A 14,846-nucleotide genomic window follows, 5' to 3' on the forward strand; every position below is an offset into this window, starting at 1 on the left:
AAAGTTTACATGGCAGGTTCATTGCACCCTATCTGTTGTTTGGAAGTCCAAGAACCACCAGCAAGATGTTGACATATGGCAGTTCTTGTGCAGTGCACAAGGCATGACATTGTCCTGACCATAATAAACAGTAGCATAAAGAGCTATCTGTGCAATACACACACACACACACAAACACCAAACATCACCCATTATTCCCACCAAAAGCCATCTGTAGATAGCAGACCTCAACGATTCACCAAGTCTCTACACTGTGCCAGTACCAGACATCGGGACAACACAAGCAGAACCTTCTTTGGTGGTTTGGTCCCTTTGTTTGTGGGTGCAGATCACTTGTTGAGTCTTGAATCTGGAAAGTTGTATTGAGGCAAGGATTTAGACTAAATATATAATGAAACAATCATCTTTAAAAATATACAATATTATTGATCATACCATTTAACATAATATAGGGTCCTTAAAAAGGTCCTTAAAAAGTCTGAAAGTATCTTAAGTCCAAGGACACAAAAGTCTTAGGGTGTATTCACACCAGGAAAGTCCGATAGTTCACTTGCTTTGGTCCGGACCAAATAAATTATTATTTTTTTTTTTCGGTATGGTTCGCTTTCACACTGCTCTTTTTGCAAGTGAACCACAATTTGTAAACCAAACCACACGTGTGCTAAGGTCGTCCATTCATTGGACAAGTATTCTCAAGGGAAATCAGGAAGTGCAAAAAAGGCTCAGCATGGAGATATTTCCATATATTTCATACTGCAATATATGTTCTTTTACTAATTTTGTGTTAATTCTGTACAAATGCAATATGAAGAAACTAATGAGTATCATATGATACAATGTCATCTATACGAAGCTGTAATTCGGATTTTGAGAAGACGACGAGTGTAACGTTTGAGTGGCTCTATAAACGCGGGGAAATACGACAACTCTCGTCTCTCGTGCATCTTTTCATTCGACCACCTTCTGTTTTTTTTTTTATCTCTGGGCAACATCTCAACTTTGCGTTACAAGTGGCACTGCACAGAAGACGGAGAAGGTATAAAGTTTTCATTCATAGAGAGGGGCTATGTTCACTCATTCAAATAATGAGATTCTTATTGTGTACTAACAAGTGCTTTCAATGTTAACGCTTGCGATTAAGTTTGTCCAGTTTAACGTAAATTAACGCATCATCATCCTTGTATTGTAACTATCCTTACATTAATAATAATAGTAATTCATTACATTTATATAGAATTTTTCTCGGCACTCGCTTTGAGGGGGAAACTCGTCAACCACCACCAAAAGGTGGTGAACTGCAAATGCTTTATGAACTGCAAATATTTTTTTTGCATCTTTGCGCGATTAGACATTCACACACGACGCGCAGAAAGACGTGCAGAAAGACGCGCAATATTCTCTTTCGACGCAGTGCTTTCTTGCAATTGGGTCGGTTCATGTTCACACCGCAAACGAACCGTACCAGAGTTCGTTTGGAACCGTACCGAGACCACCTCTTCAGCTGGGTCTCGGTTCGGTTGTTTGGTCCGCACCTGAGTTCGATTGCTGTATTCACACCTGCCCAAAAGGTCCGCACCAAGGGGGCAAACGAACTATAGAGTTTGATTCAATCGAACCAAACAAGGCAGGTGTGAATACACCTTTAAAATCTAAAATGGTATAACACAAGTTATCATTTTACATTTGTGAATGGAAAAGCAGTAATTACGATACCTCCTCTTGTGATTATTAAACTTTAAAAGGTTGTTTTTATTGAATTAAATGTGAGAGTTGCACGTTCAAAGACAAAATATGCCATTTCTGTCAGGACCACTATCATCAATATACGATTAACAGTTAGCATAGTTTGAATGGGCTGTATAGTTCTATTCTGGGCAAAATCTCTCTGCGCATCCATGCAGCCTAGTATGGATAAGAGAAGGGAGAGTAGCAATACCCCCCCCCCCCCCCCCCATATATATATATATATATATATATATATATATATATACATATTGTACATATTTTAATGTACTACATAATTTGTGAATTAAGTCTGATTCAACCAAATCCTGACTGACGAGAGGAGGATGTAGGAGGGTAATTAGCTCCCGAGAAACGCGACAGCTGCTGATAGTACTGAATGAGCTTATATATGTATACAGTGATAGACATCGTATTTCTATAGGTAGACGTGGATCAGCTGATGTGAGCTTGACTAACGTAACCTGCCAGAACTGATGCAGGACCACTATCATCAAATACGATTGAAATTTAGCATACAGTTTGGATTGGCGGTACTGTTCTGTTCCACGCAAGAACTCCCTGTGTATCCATGCAACCTAGTATGCAATAACCCCCAAAACAAAATCAAATGCCAATATCCCCCAAACCCAAACTGACAACACAAATTAGGCTTTTTTTGTTGTTGTTGTTTTTTTTTTCAGTTACCTGAGTGAGCCAATGCAACAAGCATGGTGTCAGTATACCTGAAAAGTTTGAGCAACAGAACGTTACCAAAAATATGAAAGCCTTAAGCAACAAGTATGTTGCCCTTACTTGGATGACCTAAACGAGTATGTTGCCAATACCCGCATGAGCCATAGCAACAAGCATGTTGTCAATACCCGAAATGCTTAAGCAGCAAACATGCATATGCCATGAATGACATGCCATCTGAAGAAGTGAAAATTTAAATGAATCAGCTGCTTGCTTGTGGTTTTATATGTGCAATCCAGCTCTAGTTTCTTTTGGGTGACGACTGTGAGCTAGAGATGAGAGATGGAGATTTGCTTTGGGCTCTCAAGTTTCAAGACAGGCAAGGAGGGACTATATAATGAAAATATGACAAGGCCTAGACTACTTGTTCTGAGCAGGTGTTGTCAGTGCAGGCTGTGAAACTGTTGGCCCACTGTTGTGTCCCATTATAGATCTGAGGCAATTGAACCAGTCTCTGAGGAGCTCCTGCAAACGAGTCGATTTTGCTACATATAGTCGATTTTGATATAAATATATTATATTGATAAGTGCCGTCAAACGATTAATTGCATTAATATCATAGTTAACTTGTTATTAATCACATTTTTCTCTATTCCACATGTCTCTTGATTTATTTTTGTCCTTTTATTTTTTTTTCTCATTTTAATGCTCTTATCAACATGGCAAAGTGGATCGGCTTGCTTTGTGCACGTTTTTTTTTTTTTAACAACATTGGCATATACTATGTTCAATTTCACACTAACATTCTCACTTGGAGCAAATAATGTCTCACACAATGTAACACTGTCAATCTATAAAAGGGTGAAAGATGAGGAGATGAGAAGAGGGGGCAGAGAATTCGCATCAGCTGTGCGTGTGCTTGGCCATCAAGTGGTATTTCAGACTGGACGTGTTGTGATGATGATAGCTCAGTTAACAATGGCAAAACACACAGATCACTTTGGTTTTGTCAATGGAACCATTTGGCAACTTTTTAAAAGTAAACATTCCATTCAGAATCTTATTGGCATCCATTTCGACATCTCGCGCTCGTCATCCACTCAAAACATAACAGTAACTGCCTATTGGCACGGGCCATCTTAAACCGGTCATCCGCTCCACTCAATGTAATCTGTATGGCAGGTGATATGAGCTGTCAGCACATTTAATTAATCATATCTCACTAAATACCGAACTTATTTTCACGTGGGTTTTTTGCTGCAACGGTCATACATGTAGCTTTGATACAGGAAACATGGGATATTTTATTCACAAAATACAACCAATAGTACGGTAATGTTAAATGTTAAATCTTACTTGTGAAAAGTAATTCCCGAGCGATTGTCCACCGATTTGAGCAGAAATATGCTGCACAGTGCAATGGAATCTACTGCTGCTATGCAACACAATAGGAAAATGACCGGTTCAAGATGGCGGCTTGATTTCTCAGTGCCCAGCAGCCAATAGGGCATCTAGTCTCTATATGATATCTATGACGGTAACCAACTATTTGCCTGGCTCGCAAGCCCAAACAAGTGTGTGCGGTGTGCATGTTGTTTTGTTTCCGTAGCTAGATCCGCTTGCGCTGTGGTCGACGAAGCAACAAAACGTCCTCGAGCGGCAAAAGCCATTAAAATGAATGGTTCACATGCCCTGTCCTGTTGCAAAAGCATTTGAAAAAAACTACAAAGCTTGCTAGGCCAAAAAGACTGTTAATCGCGTGAAAAATTTCCGCTGTTGAAATGGGTTTGCGTTAGCGCCGTTAATACCGTGTTTACTGACAGCCCTTATACATGGTCCTTATACATTAACAGATGTGTCACGGGGTACCAGCCCTTGGTACCCCGTGTCACATCTGTTTGAAAGGCTCATTATATGGCTCATTATGCAGCTTATTATCCGGCTCATTATGCAGGTCATTGTCTTCTCAGGTGTGAATCAAGGCAGTATTCAGGTTCCTCACAATCACCACTTTTTCCACAGTTTTTCTTCAACTCACAGAAACCATGAATGAAGTTTACTCACAAACCCCATTTGGGAAACCAACATAACCACTCAAAATATAAACCATTATTATAGGCTTACTGTAGCGAATCAGGGTAAGACAAGAACACAGTTCTGAACTATCTTCCAAAAATCTTTCAAAAATCAAAAAAATTCGGCTTAAAAATAATAAATTCTATAAGCTCTGTCTCTGAAAAGACATTATAGAATTCCATTTCACTTCCACACTGTTCTCTTAAAAAGGACATATTGATTTTAGTTTAGATTTTAGTTTTCTAAAATTCAAAACCTTTATGAATGAGAAATGTAAAGAAAGGAAGTTAAAGAAACTTTTCACTTTTTGCAGTTTTGTAGTCTGCTGTTGATTTGGAGATACTGACAGCTCAGCTAGACCTCAGTGACCGCCTGCCATGCCTCCAGGTCTGTTTTAATGGGAGCTCTTTCACAGGGGCGACACTGGGGGCCACCTGTGACGTTTCACCTTTGGGACCAGCATTCACACTCCTGACACTGATACCATCTCTAAATAATAGCCTCTCTCCTGCCACAATCAAAGCTCAGGGTCGGCCTGTGTAATGAGATGGGTGAGGCTGAGCCACCTAACACCAGCCAAGTAGCTGTGGGGTTAAAGGTCATTGTAAAATGTTTGAACCACTGGGTCAAGAACGGCTCTGGCCTTCTCTAAAGATTAGGCTTGAATTACCGTTTTTTTCTTCTCTGCTATCTCACCCCTGCTCTATCCATTTTTCATGGAGACATGCATGATGACAGCATTTTCATTGGATTGGAAGGCATGCAAAAAAACGAGAGAGAGAAACAAAATAAAAAAAAAAACAGGACCCGCAAATCCGCCACCACAGTTTTGCAATTCGTGCCCTTGGTTTATAAGCCGCAGTAACAGATTTCTAAAGCTTGGGCATGGATTATGATTTTGTGGGTATGGATTTAAAAACCAAAGGTACTATACAGTTTACAAATCTAAATGCACGGATTGGACATTTGTGGGTACAGTTTATTAATCCATGGGCATAATTTGTTAAAGCGAGGGAACAAATTAATAATCTGTGAGTACAGTTTACTGCGGGGGTGAAATGTGAGTTTTTTTCTACAGGTGACTTCCCAGGCTCAATAAAAAACGAGGATGCGAAAGAAGTAGCAACATCATAGAGTGGGTTTCTGTCTCACATGCTTCTACAAAACTGTAAATGGTATAAAAACACTGTCACGCCCTCACAGTGAAATTATAAAAATATGATATGCACTGTTTATATATATATATATATATATATATATATATATATATATAGAGAGAGAGAGAGAGAGAGAGAGAGAGAGAGAGAGAGTATATGTTAGATGCGACAAAAGCAAATAGAACCCATTTTAACCAATGATGCTGAGTACACTGGATGCGGCGCAACGCAAAGTACACTGTAAAAAATGATTGATGCAAATAGTTGTACAAATGAGGATATACATGTTGGATCAACATAATGGTTGTGTCAAAAAAGAAAAATATGTTTGGTCAATGATTACATGATTTCCATGACTGTACTACAAAATGTTCATCAGGAGAAAATAAATAACGGTGTTCACAGAATTTTTAACATTGCACAAAAAATATTATGTTGGCCGAGCAAGAGGGAACAGCGTCAATCGTCTGAGCATGCGCAAAGGAGTTCTACCAGGCTTTTGAATTTCCCCCGCCACGAGTCACGACATTGAATTGGTGAGTGAATTTTCTTTATTTGTGTTGCGAGGTAATTAGCAAATTTAGGTTAAGAATATATCTTGTGAGTAACGTTAAGTGATTAGCATTCCTTTCCAACTGGCATGCGGTTTTAACGTTGAACCACACGGTTAAGCATCGCATGGGTTGCCACCTGTGCCGGTTTTACCAGGATTGTCATTTGTCCTTCTTTTTAATAACTTGCCTCGGGAAATTTAAGCACTCGTTCGTTTCCGAAACCGAAAGGCTACGTGAATGTTCAAACTGTGTAGTGCGCGGCCGCGTGCACGGCACAGAGGGGGAGACCTCGCACTCGACATGTTAGAAACGCATGTAATTCCCGGTGGGCGGGTTGTCGATATGTCCCGGTTTTTTATCAGACATAGGTGGCAACCCTATGTTCCTGTTTAATATTTTAAATGTTCAATATTTTTAAATTCCAGTTGCATTCTTTATATATGTGTGATAATTGACTGCAACAGACAGCTAGTCTTGACAACTAACTTAGTGCTTTTGCTATCACAGAGTGACTGATCATTTAGGCTAGTTCTGAGTTAGTTTCCATTCAAAGCCCGTGTGCCATCGTGTTAGCAGCTAGTACTTTGCACAAGTACTTTTTAGAAAACCCTAATACATACTGAAGTATGGTTCTGTGTATAGAACTATGTGTTGTTTATGCATTTGTAACGTTATTTATTTGTTTTTCAGGTATTTTTTCAGACTTAAAGCTAAATGCAGTGTCGCTATTGTACATTTTCACATCTGCAGCAAGACACAGGCTACAGGCTTCATCATTGGCAAGTAGGTAAATGTTCTTTTCCCTGCATTCATCCAGACTGTGTTTGTATTTTTACAACACACGCGCACACACACACTAATGACACATGATTTGGATATTTTTGTGTTTTTTTTGGAAAAAATTGGATTAAATGGGTTAATAATGTCTTATTGATGACCTGTATTTTTGGCAGACCACAGATCTAACTATTTATAGGTTTGCTGTTCTTCGTGGTCTTCCCCTGTACTTGAGAGAGCCAACTTCAATTTCAAAGACTTATATTTTTTATTATTTTTTTTTTTTCAGACTTAAAGCTAAATGCAGTGCTGCTTTTGTACATTTTCACATCTGCAGTGCACATATGCAATGCTTCATCATTGGCAAGCAGGTAAAGGTTATTTTCCTTGCATTCATCCAGACTGTGTTTGTATTTTTACAACAACAGGGCCCTTAAAAAAACATTTATGGAGAGCACATCCTAAAATAGACAGCCCACTCAGACACACACCCCAGACACATCACGCACCCAACACACTCAAATCACGCACACCGCAACACACCCCGCACGCACCCCACACACTCACATCACGCACACACCACACACCCCACAACGTACACCACGCACGCATATCACACACCCGCACACCACAAACCCCACACTCAAATCATGCTCACCACACAACGCACACCCCACAACCATGCACGCACGCACGCACACCCCGCACGCACACCCCACACGCACACATCACACACCCACACTCACCCCACACGCGCGCACACACACACACCCCACAACCATGCACGCACACCCCGCACGCACACCCCACACGCACACATCACACACCCACACTCACCCCACACGCGCGCACACACACACACCCCACAACCCTGCACGCACACATCACACACCCACACACACGCGCACACACCACATAACCCTGCACGCAAGCACACCCCACACGCACATTAAAGATACTTGATTTGGATATTTTTGTGTTTTTTGCAAAATTTGGGATTAAATGGGTTAAAATGTCTTATTGATGACCTGTCTTTTTGGCAGACCACAGATCTAACCACTTATGGGTCTGCTGTTCTTCGTGGTCTTCCCCTGTACATGAGAGAGCCAGCTTCAATTTCAAAGACTATTAAGGTAATTTGAATATCTTTATGGTATTACTGTTTGAGATGCAGTAATGATTGCATAAGACATTATGCTTTCAGTCTGACACTTAGTGTCATTTATTGTGTTTCACAGAATACTGAGGCACTGGGGCCACACACAAAGGCCATGAAAATGGGGATCCTGGAAGTGACTGACAGTTCTACCAACTCAGGACCATATTCCACAGTGGTCAATGTGGCTGTAGTACTGGAGGAGGAAGTTGTCATGGACAATTTGGAAGACTTCACAAATGCCCTCGTGATGCTCTTTGGTCTGCTTTATGCTGTAAAATGGAGTAAGGACTTAAGGTACACATTTGAGGCAGTCCAGAAGATTATCTTAAACTGCTGCTCTGGAACTTGTTGATCAAATAAATTGATATTTGATTTGTAAAGCAGTAGGGATGGGCAATGGTTAATCGTGATTATTCGCATCCAAAATAAAAGTTTTTGTTTACATAATATGTGTATGTAGTGTGTATAATTAATTTGTATATATAAATACACACACATGCATGTATATTTAAGAAATAGCATGTATATACTTTGTAGTTATACATAATTAATATTATATTTGATATATTAATAACATTTTTTTCTTAAATATATACATACATGGGTATTTATATATACAAGTTAATTATACATACTACACACATATTATGTAAACACAAACTTTTTTTTGGATGCGATTAATCGTTGCCCATCCCTACAAAGCATTCATCCCTGAGAAATATTAGAATGTTTAATTTTTTAAAGTAGAGATTTATTTTGCCAATAGAACTGTTTTAATGTACATAGTGACATATGTAACCTGAAAGTAGTGGGCAGTACTTTGTATTTTATTTTTTCCATGTAATGTACAGTAATTGCCCTTAGTCTTAGACTAACAGACTAAAAATGTCATATGTTTACAGGCAAAGCCACTGTCATGTTTTACTGAGTAAAGCAGATATTTGTTGTACAGCTATTGACTAAGTTATATGCCACGCTTTCTTGAACTCTCAGATCTTGTTTCGGCACTATTTGAATACTTGTGTAATATTTTACTTGAGACTAACAGGCAAGTCTTTTGTATTTTAATAAATGCATAAAATGTACTCTATCAGAGCCTAGTGTGTTATTTATTTGAAATAATGAAAAAGAGACTTTTTTGACCAACATTAATGAAAAATAGACTTTTTGGCCAACATGAAATATTTAATTAATACAACATTTTATTTCAATTTGAGTCTGTTCATTGGCCCAACAAGCTGTTCAGTCAACAGAAAATATTTAATTGACAACATTCTATTTCAAGTTAGGTCGACATGCAGGGGTAGTCAGCACAACACAAAAAAGTTGGTTTCCGCAACTTAAATTGGGCCAACTAAAAATTTTAGGTGCAACGGGTCACTAGAAATTTTTATGTTGGAGAGGCATATATTTTTTTACAGTGTAACGATAAAATTCCTGATTGTAAACTGATGCCCCGTTCTATTTACTTTAAATGTAAAGATGCCCCCGTACTTAATTCCTTGTGGTACTTATGTTATGAAGAACAAACATACACATTTTATTAGAAGTTGTGATGGCCCAAGCTACACATGATGAACAACTGGCAAGGCAAGGCAAGGCAACAGCCAGCAATGGTAATACCAGCACACAGGTCACACATTAAGTGGTTAAGTTATGCCACGTTCCAGGCAACCTGTAAACCATGTTTTTCCAACTTATACCCGTGAAAGTGCACTGTAACGCCAGTCAAACCCGAGACTTCCCACCCGTGTACTCGTACTATATCGATGTACTCTGACTTCACATAGCCCGCCAAACCATACAAAACAACAATGGCATCCCCTACAGATTTCTGCAGGCGGTAGGCTACACAGTGAGAATACACTTTAGGACAATATATAACATCAACTGGTTTTCAGTCCATTTAGTGCAAGGATAAATTAATACCAAATACATTTACAAGTATACAAATAAAGTAAAATAAAAGGTATAACAGCTTATCTTGCTTTATGCGCCGTTTTTTTCCTCCTCAGTTTCCCTCAAATAAACAAGGAGTAGGCACCTTTGGCAACAGAAATTATGTTAAGATTTAAAGGGACCATCCAAATAAAGTGAAACCAAACATACGTTTCCATGCTTTTCGAGATCCTGGAGTACAGAAGTTTCTATGATCCGAAGCGTGATTCAAATTACCCATGTCACATGACTAGGGCTAAATGAAGCTTCGGAGTGTTTCACAGGTGTTTCGACAGGTGGCATGGTCCGCCGAATCAGCGTTTGATTGACAAGTTCAGGAACAGACTACATAATCGCACATCTGTATAGAGTGCCGAAGTGACATCACTGTGTAGGCCAAACGCAGAAGTGAGTTAGCATTTTAGCACTTCCGGTTCCCTCGCCCTAAATTCTATGGGTTTTTAGAATGGGTTTTTGCTAAATCACCTGAATAGCTTGAATCACCTGAATAGCACCCATAGCTTTTCGATCGAGGGAACCCATGCACAGCTAACCTCCGAGTTGTCCTACAAAGTGAAGTCATAACTTCGGCACTCTATACAAGTGAAGTCAATGCATCTTGACTTTGTGATTTTTTGTGAGAGGAGTTTGATTTTGAGATAGCAGATTGTTGGTGATACAGTGACATTTATAATGTGATTTGTTTGGACTTACATTTAAATATTCACATTAATTGATAGGCTAAAGACAGACAGATTACATAATTAAATAATTGTTTTGTACACAAAATATTGATTTGAGCTTTAATATTTATTAGCTCACCAAACGCAAAACTTCCACGAGGAAAAACATTTCATAGGAACCATAGCTCTTTCTTAAGTTACCTAGATGAGCCTGTGTTATCAGTTTTCACCGGTTGTTATTAGGGAATGACATAACGCTGGGTTAAACAATTGATCAGTCAGAATCAGGATCTATGTAATTATTGATTTTAGAGGATGAGGGCATATCACACAACCTGTCTATGTTGGCATCGGCCTAATTTGGCTAGTTTCTACTGAGTGACGCAGTAATGGCACAATAAGAAGACCTTGATTGGAAACACATTATTTTATGTCAACAACAAACAACATTGAAACCATTTTCTCTTTCCTTTTAATATTAATTTAGCACATTTATTATGCTATAACCATTTACTATTATGTGCTTTACAAATATGTGCATTTGCTTCAGTACAGACCTGCAACACACTTGCAACACACTTGCACATTTGCTCTCACTCTTTCCCTCTTTCATCTTTATTTTCTGTACTTATTCCACTTTTTGCCAACTCTGTCCATATTGCACTTTTCCCATTCATTGTTTCCCCCCTTTCCTTCCATTTTGTATGACTTGTTCTCTCACACATTATATATTCACCCTTTCTCCTCTGGTGTTTTGCACTTTAGTGCTGAAAAAAGCAAAGGAGGGTGGGGTTGTGCGGTGGGAGGGAGGGAGGAGGGGTGTGCAGACTGGAAAGGTTTGTGTGTATGTGTGTCTTTGCTTTGCTTTGCTTTGCTCGGCTCAACGCTGGGTCTGCCTGCCTGCCTCCACTGCTGCTGCTTCTTGTGTGGTCTCCCAGCAAACTTTATGATTTATTCAGCCAAAGGCAGAGGAGCAAGACCCCCAGTGACCACAGAGAGAGCTCTGCACGTGGGTTTAATGATTTCACCACAAAAATGTCTGCTATGGCTGGGGCCGCTCTTTCAGGGACACGAAGAGAGAGAGAGAGAGAGAGAGAGAGAGAGAGAGAGAGGGAGAAAGAGAGACATCCAGCACTCACTGCTCACATCCACTTGCTGAATGATTCATGTTCCTACTTGGGTCGATTACCCAAAATTGACATCAATAGGAAACAAGAAAAAACGATCACAACATTGTACACATATGTAGGCTCAAACCTATGTATATTTGTCGCTGATGGAATGGATTTATCTTTACATACTCAATGTTCTCTCTCACACTGCTCAAGTTCTCTTTTCCTTCTTTTCTTCTTCCAAGAACACATCAGTGGTAGAGTAACTGAAATTGGCAGAGTGAGATGATGTAACTAAAGCTTTGAAGGACAGTAAGAGAGAGCAAGAAAAAAATAACAAATAAAAGGTTGTCCCTTTTATAAAGTGACAACCTTCATTTGTTGGATAGATTTTATAAAGTTGCAATATCAAAACTTGTAAAAAGTACAACAGCCCTTACAAAATTAAATTTCAGAGTAAATAACCTCTATGCCAAGGATGTAACGATATGCAGACTCAGAGAAAACAGATGTAAGTGAACAACGAGTTTATTTAAACAACAGTGGGAAATGCAGACAGGTGTGTTTAGCAGTGATGTAGTCGAGACCACCTCACTCGAGTCCGAGTCAAGACCGAGACCAGAGAGAGTCGAGTCCGAGTCAAGACCGAGTCCATAGAGAGTCGAGTCCAAGTCGAGTCCGAGACCAGAGATGGTCGAGTCCGAGTCGAGACCGAGACCAGTGAGGGTTGATTACCTAATTTACTTTTATTTACTTCGAGAAATCCTTTTTTTTTTTCTTACTGAATTTACTTAGAGTTTAAAAAATATGATCAGTTTAGGGTAAAAAGGCCACATAGTAGGTGGTGTTAAAAGTAATTTTATTACAATTTGTCATGCGCAGTTGTGCACTAGAAAATCACCAATCACTGGGCGTGTCAATCAATTTAAAGAAATATTTTATTAACATACATTAATAATCATGAAAAATATTTTGAATTGAACTCAAGTGGACTCGGGAATAAGTCCGAGCCCAAAAAAAAAAATGTTTGAGTACGAGTCAATTCCGAGTCCAAATGCACACGAGTCCATGACAAGACCAAGACGATTAAAATATGGTCTCGAGACCGAGTCTCGAGTACTACAACACTGGTGTTTAGAATGGTGAACAGTGATCAAGGGTTAATATGACAGACTATTGCTGTCGGGAAGGTCTCCTGTGACAGGCGAGATCCACAATGAAATGAGAAGTTCACAGAGATGACATGAGGGAGAGTAACACTGAAGACTGGAGCTGGAGAGGAGAACTTGGTACTTAAGCACAGGAACGTCTCGGTTACGTATGTAACCCTCGTTACCTGAGTAGGGAACAGAGACATTACGTCAGAATGATGACAAAATGGGGGTTTCGCTTAGAAGCCTATCACCTTTGAGTGAAAATGAGCCAATGGCAAAGAAATTCCATGGGTATGCAGATTTTGCATGGGTATATAAGGAAGAACGCTGGCAGAATGCAGACATGTTAGCTAAGGAGCCAAGACTGAGCTCAGCGTTCCAGCAGGAACAGCAAAAGTGGCAGGAAGACGCAACGTCTCCGTTCCAACCATAGACTGTAAAAAAATATGGACGTAGTATCCGTGACGTCACCCGTGGGTTTCTGAAGAGCGTTTTCGAAGCCTAAAGTGAGCGGGGCTGGCCGTCGCCATCTTGGCAGTGCGTCACCTCTTGTCACAACTGGATCAATTAAAATGGGCAAAGAGGCCAGAAGTGGGTGGAGCTGAGGTACTAATGCTATGCTACTGCCCTCACGCATAGGTGACAGCTGATTGAAAAAGTAAAGCCATGGTTAAAGTTCATGTTTTTGCCCATCGAAATATTATAATAGTTTAGATGTAACTAAAAGTGAGACTATTTACTTTACTTTTTTATCAACTTTATTAATCCCACAAGGTTAAGAGCATGTTTACAACAGTACATAACACAGATCACACACATTTCTCACAACATACAAGCAGTCAACTATGTGTATCATGATGCATTATTATTCTGCTAGTTAAAAATGTATTAGTAGCCTAACTTACAATATTGCTCTAAGCTTGTGCAGGTGACAGTGATTCAAGCACATGTCAGTCGGCATCTCATGTCAAGTTCGTAAAGAGCTTTAATTCAGTCCATTTTACAATCTGATTTTGGCTGCCTCTCAGTTTCTCAGATGGGTCAAACCAAAGATATTACCTCAGAAGTTCAAGTAAATGAACTAGAAATCCGTGCTCATTCAAGGGTGTGCATCTATTGCATGGACGGAGAGAACGCATTGAAATCATCAGACATCCATTAGTGCATGTGAGGGAAACAACTGGAAATACAGCGCTGGTCATTCTCTCCATACTCAACACGACGGAATCCAATGGCGTGCACGGGCGAAGGTATAATACATGTATTAAATCGTATGAAATAATCCCGGAAAAAGCACAAACACAGCTGAGGGTGACGCTAACAGACAGCAGACAAACGACTAGCAGTGAAAGCAGTGGCAATCCACCTGTCACTCAAGTGGCCACGCCCTTAATTATGCAGAACTTTAAGGCTTAAATATAATTTAAACAGATGAGTTGTAAAAAAAATCACCCCCCTCACATTCATCATGAAGGGCAAAATTAGCGATATAGACTAAAACAACTATTTGGCTCCAGGCTGTAAAATTTTTTTTTTTTTTTCTGCTGTGAAGTTTTAACTTGGGGGAGATACAGATTTGACTCGCTTTTGCAGTCAGCCTCAAGAGGCCGCTCGATGAATTGCAGTTTAATTCACTTCCGTGTTGGCTTGAAGAGAGAGATGGGGAGGTTTTCCCCCTTGGTTCCACCTTGCGCCGCCCAGCACATGCACATTGAGGCACCCAGCACATGCACATGGAGGCACCTAGCCAACTGCGAAAGCTGCCGGGGGCCTAACCTTGGCGTTGACGTCAACAGTGCGGGAGGAACTCAGGGCTTC

The 14,846-nt window shown here is 39.9% G+C and overlaps 1 protein-coding gene across 3 annotated transcripts; it reads left to right on the forward strand.

Annotated features, from left to right (window-relative positions):
• Positions 1-5,889: 5,889 nt before the first annotated feature.
• Positions 5,890-9,231, forward strand: LOC120480428 (uncharacterized). Of its 3 annotated transcripts, none has more exons than XM_089132155.1 (5): positions 5,890-6,187; positions 6,896-6,992; positions 7,272-7,353; positions 8,026-8,115; positions 8,221-9,231. In XM_089132155.1, exons 3-5 carry the CDS (start codon positions 7,327-7,329, stop codon positions 8,491-8,493), a joined length of 390 nt encoding a protein of 129 aa, XP_088988281.1. In that variant the 5' UTR covers positions 5,890-6,187; positions 6,896-6,992; positions 7,272-7,326; the 3' UTR covers positions 8,494-9,231. The 3 variants fall into 3 exon arrangements, 2 of the variants coding, with proteins under 2 accessions (XP_088988281.1, XP_088988280.1); XM_089132154.1 differs by having other exon boundaries at positions 6,896-6,988; XR_016168836.1 differs by lacking the exons at positions 6,896-6,992; positions 7,272-7,353.
• Positions 9,232-14,846: the final 5,615 nt, after the last annotated feature.

Source organism: Pimephales promelas, chromosome 6 (assembly GCF_988280905.1).
Source record: "Pimephales promelas chromosome 6, fPimPro1.hap1.1, whole genome shotgun sequence".
Classification (NCBI taxonomy): Eukaryota; Metazoa; Chordata; class Actinopteri; order Cypriniformes; family Leuciscidae; genus Pimephales; species Pimephales promelas.

Coding starts and splice junctions, on each gene's coding strand:
- LOC120480428 (XM_089132155.1), top strand. CDS start 7,327: ATGCAATGCTTCATCATTGGCAAGCAG. Junction 7,354..8,025: donor GCTTCATCATTGGCAAGCAG/GTAAAGGTTATT, acceptor TCTTTTTGGCAG/ACCACAGATCTAACCACTTA. Junction 8,116..8,220: donor CAATTTCAAAGACTATTAAG/GTAATTTGAATA, acceptor TGTGTTTCACAG/AATACTGAGGCACTGGGGCC.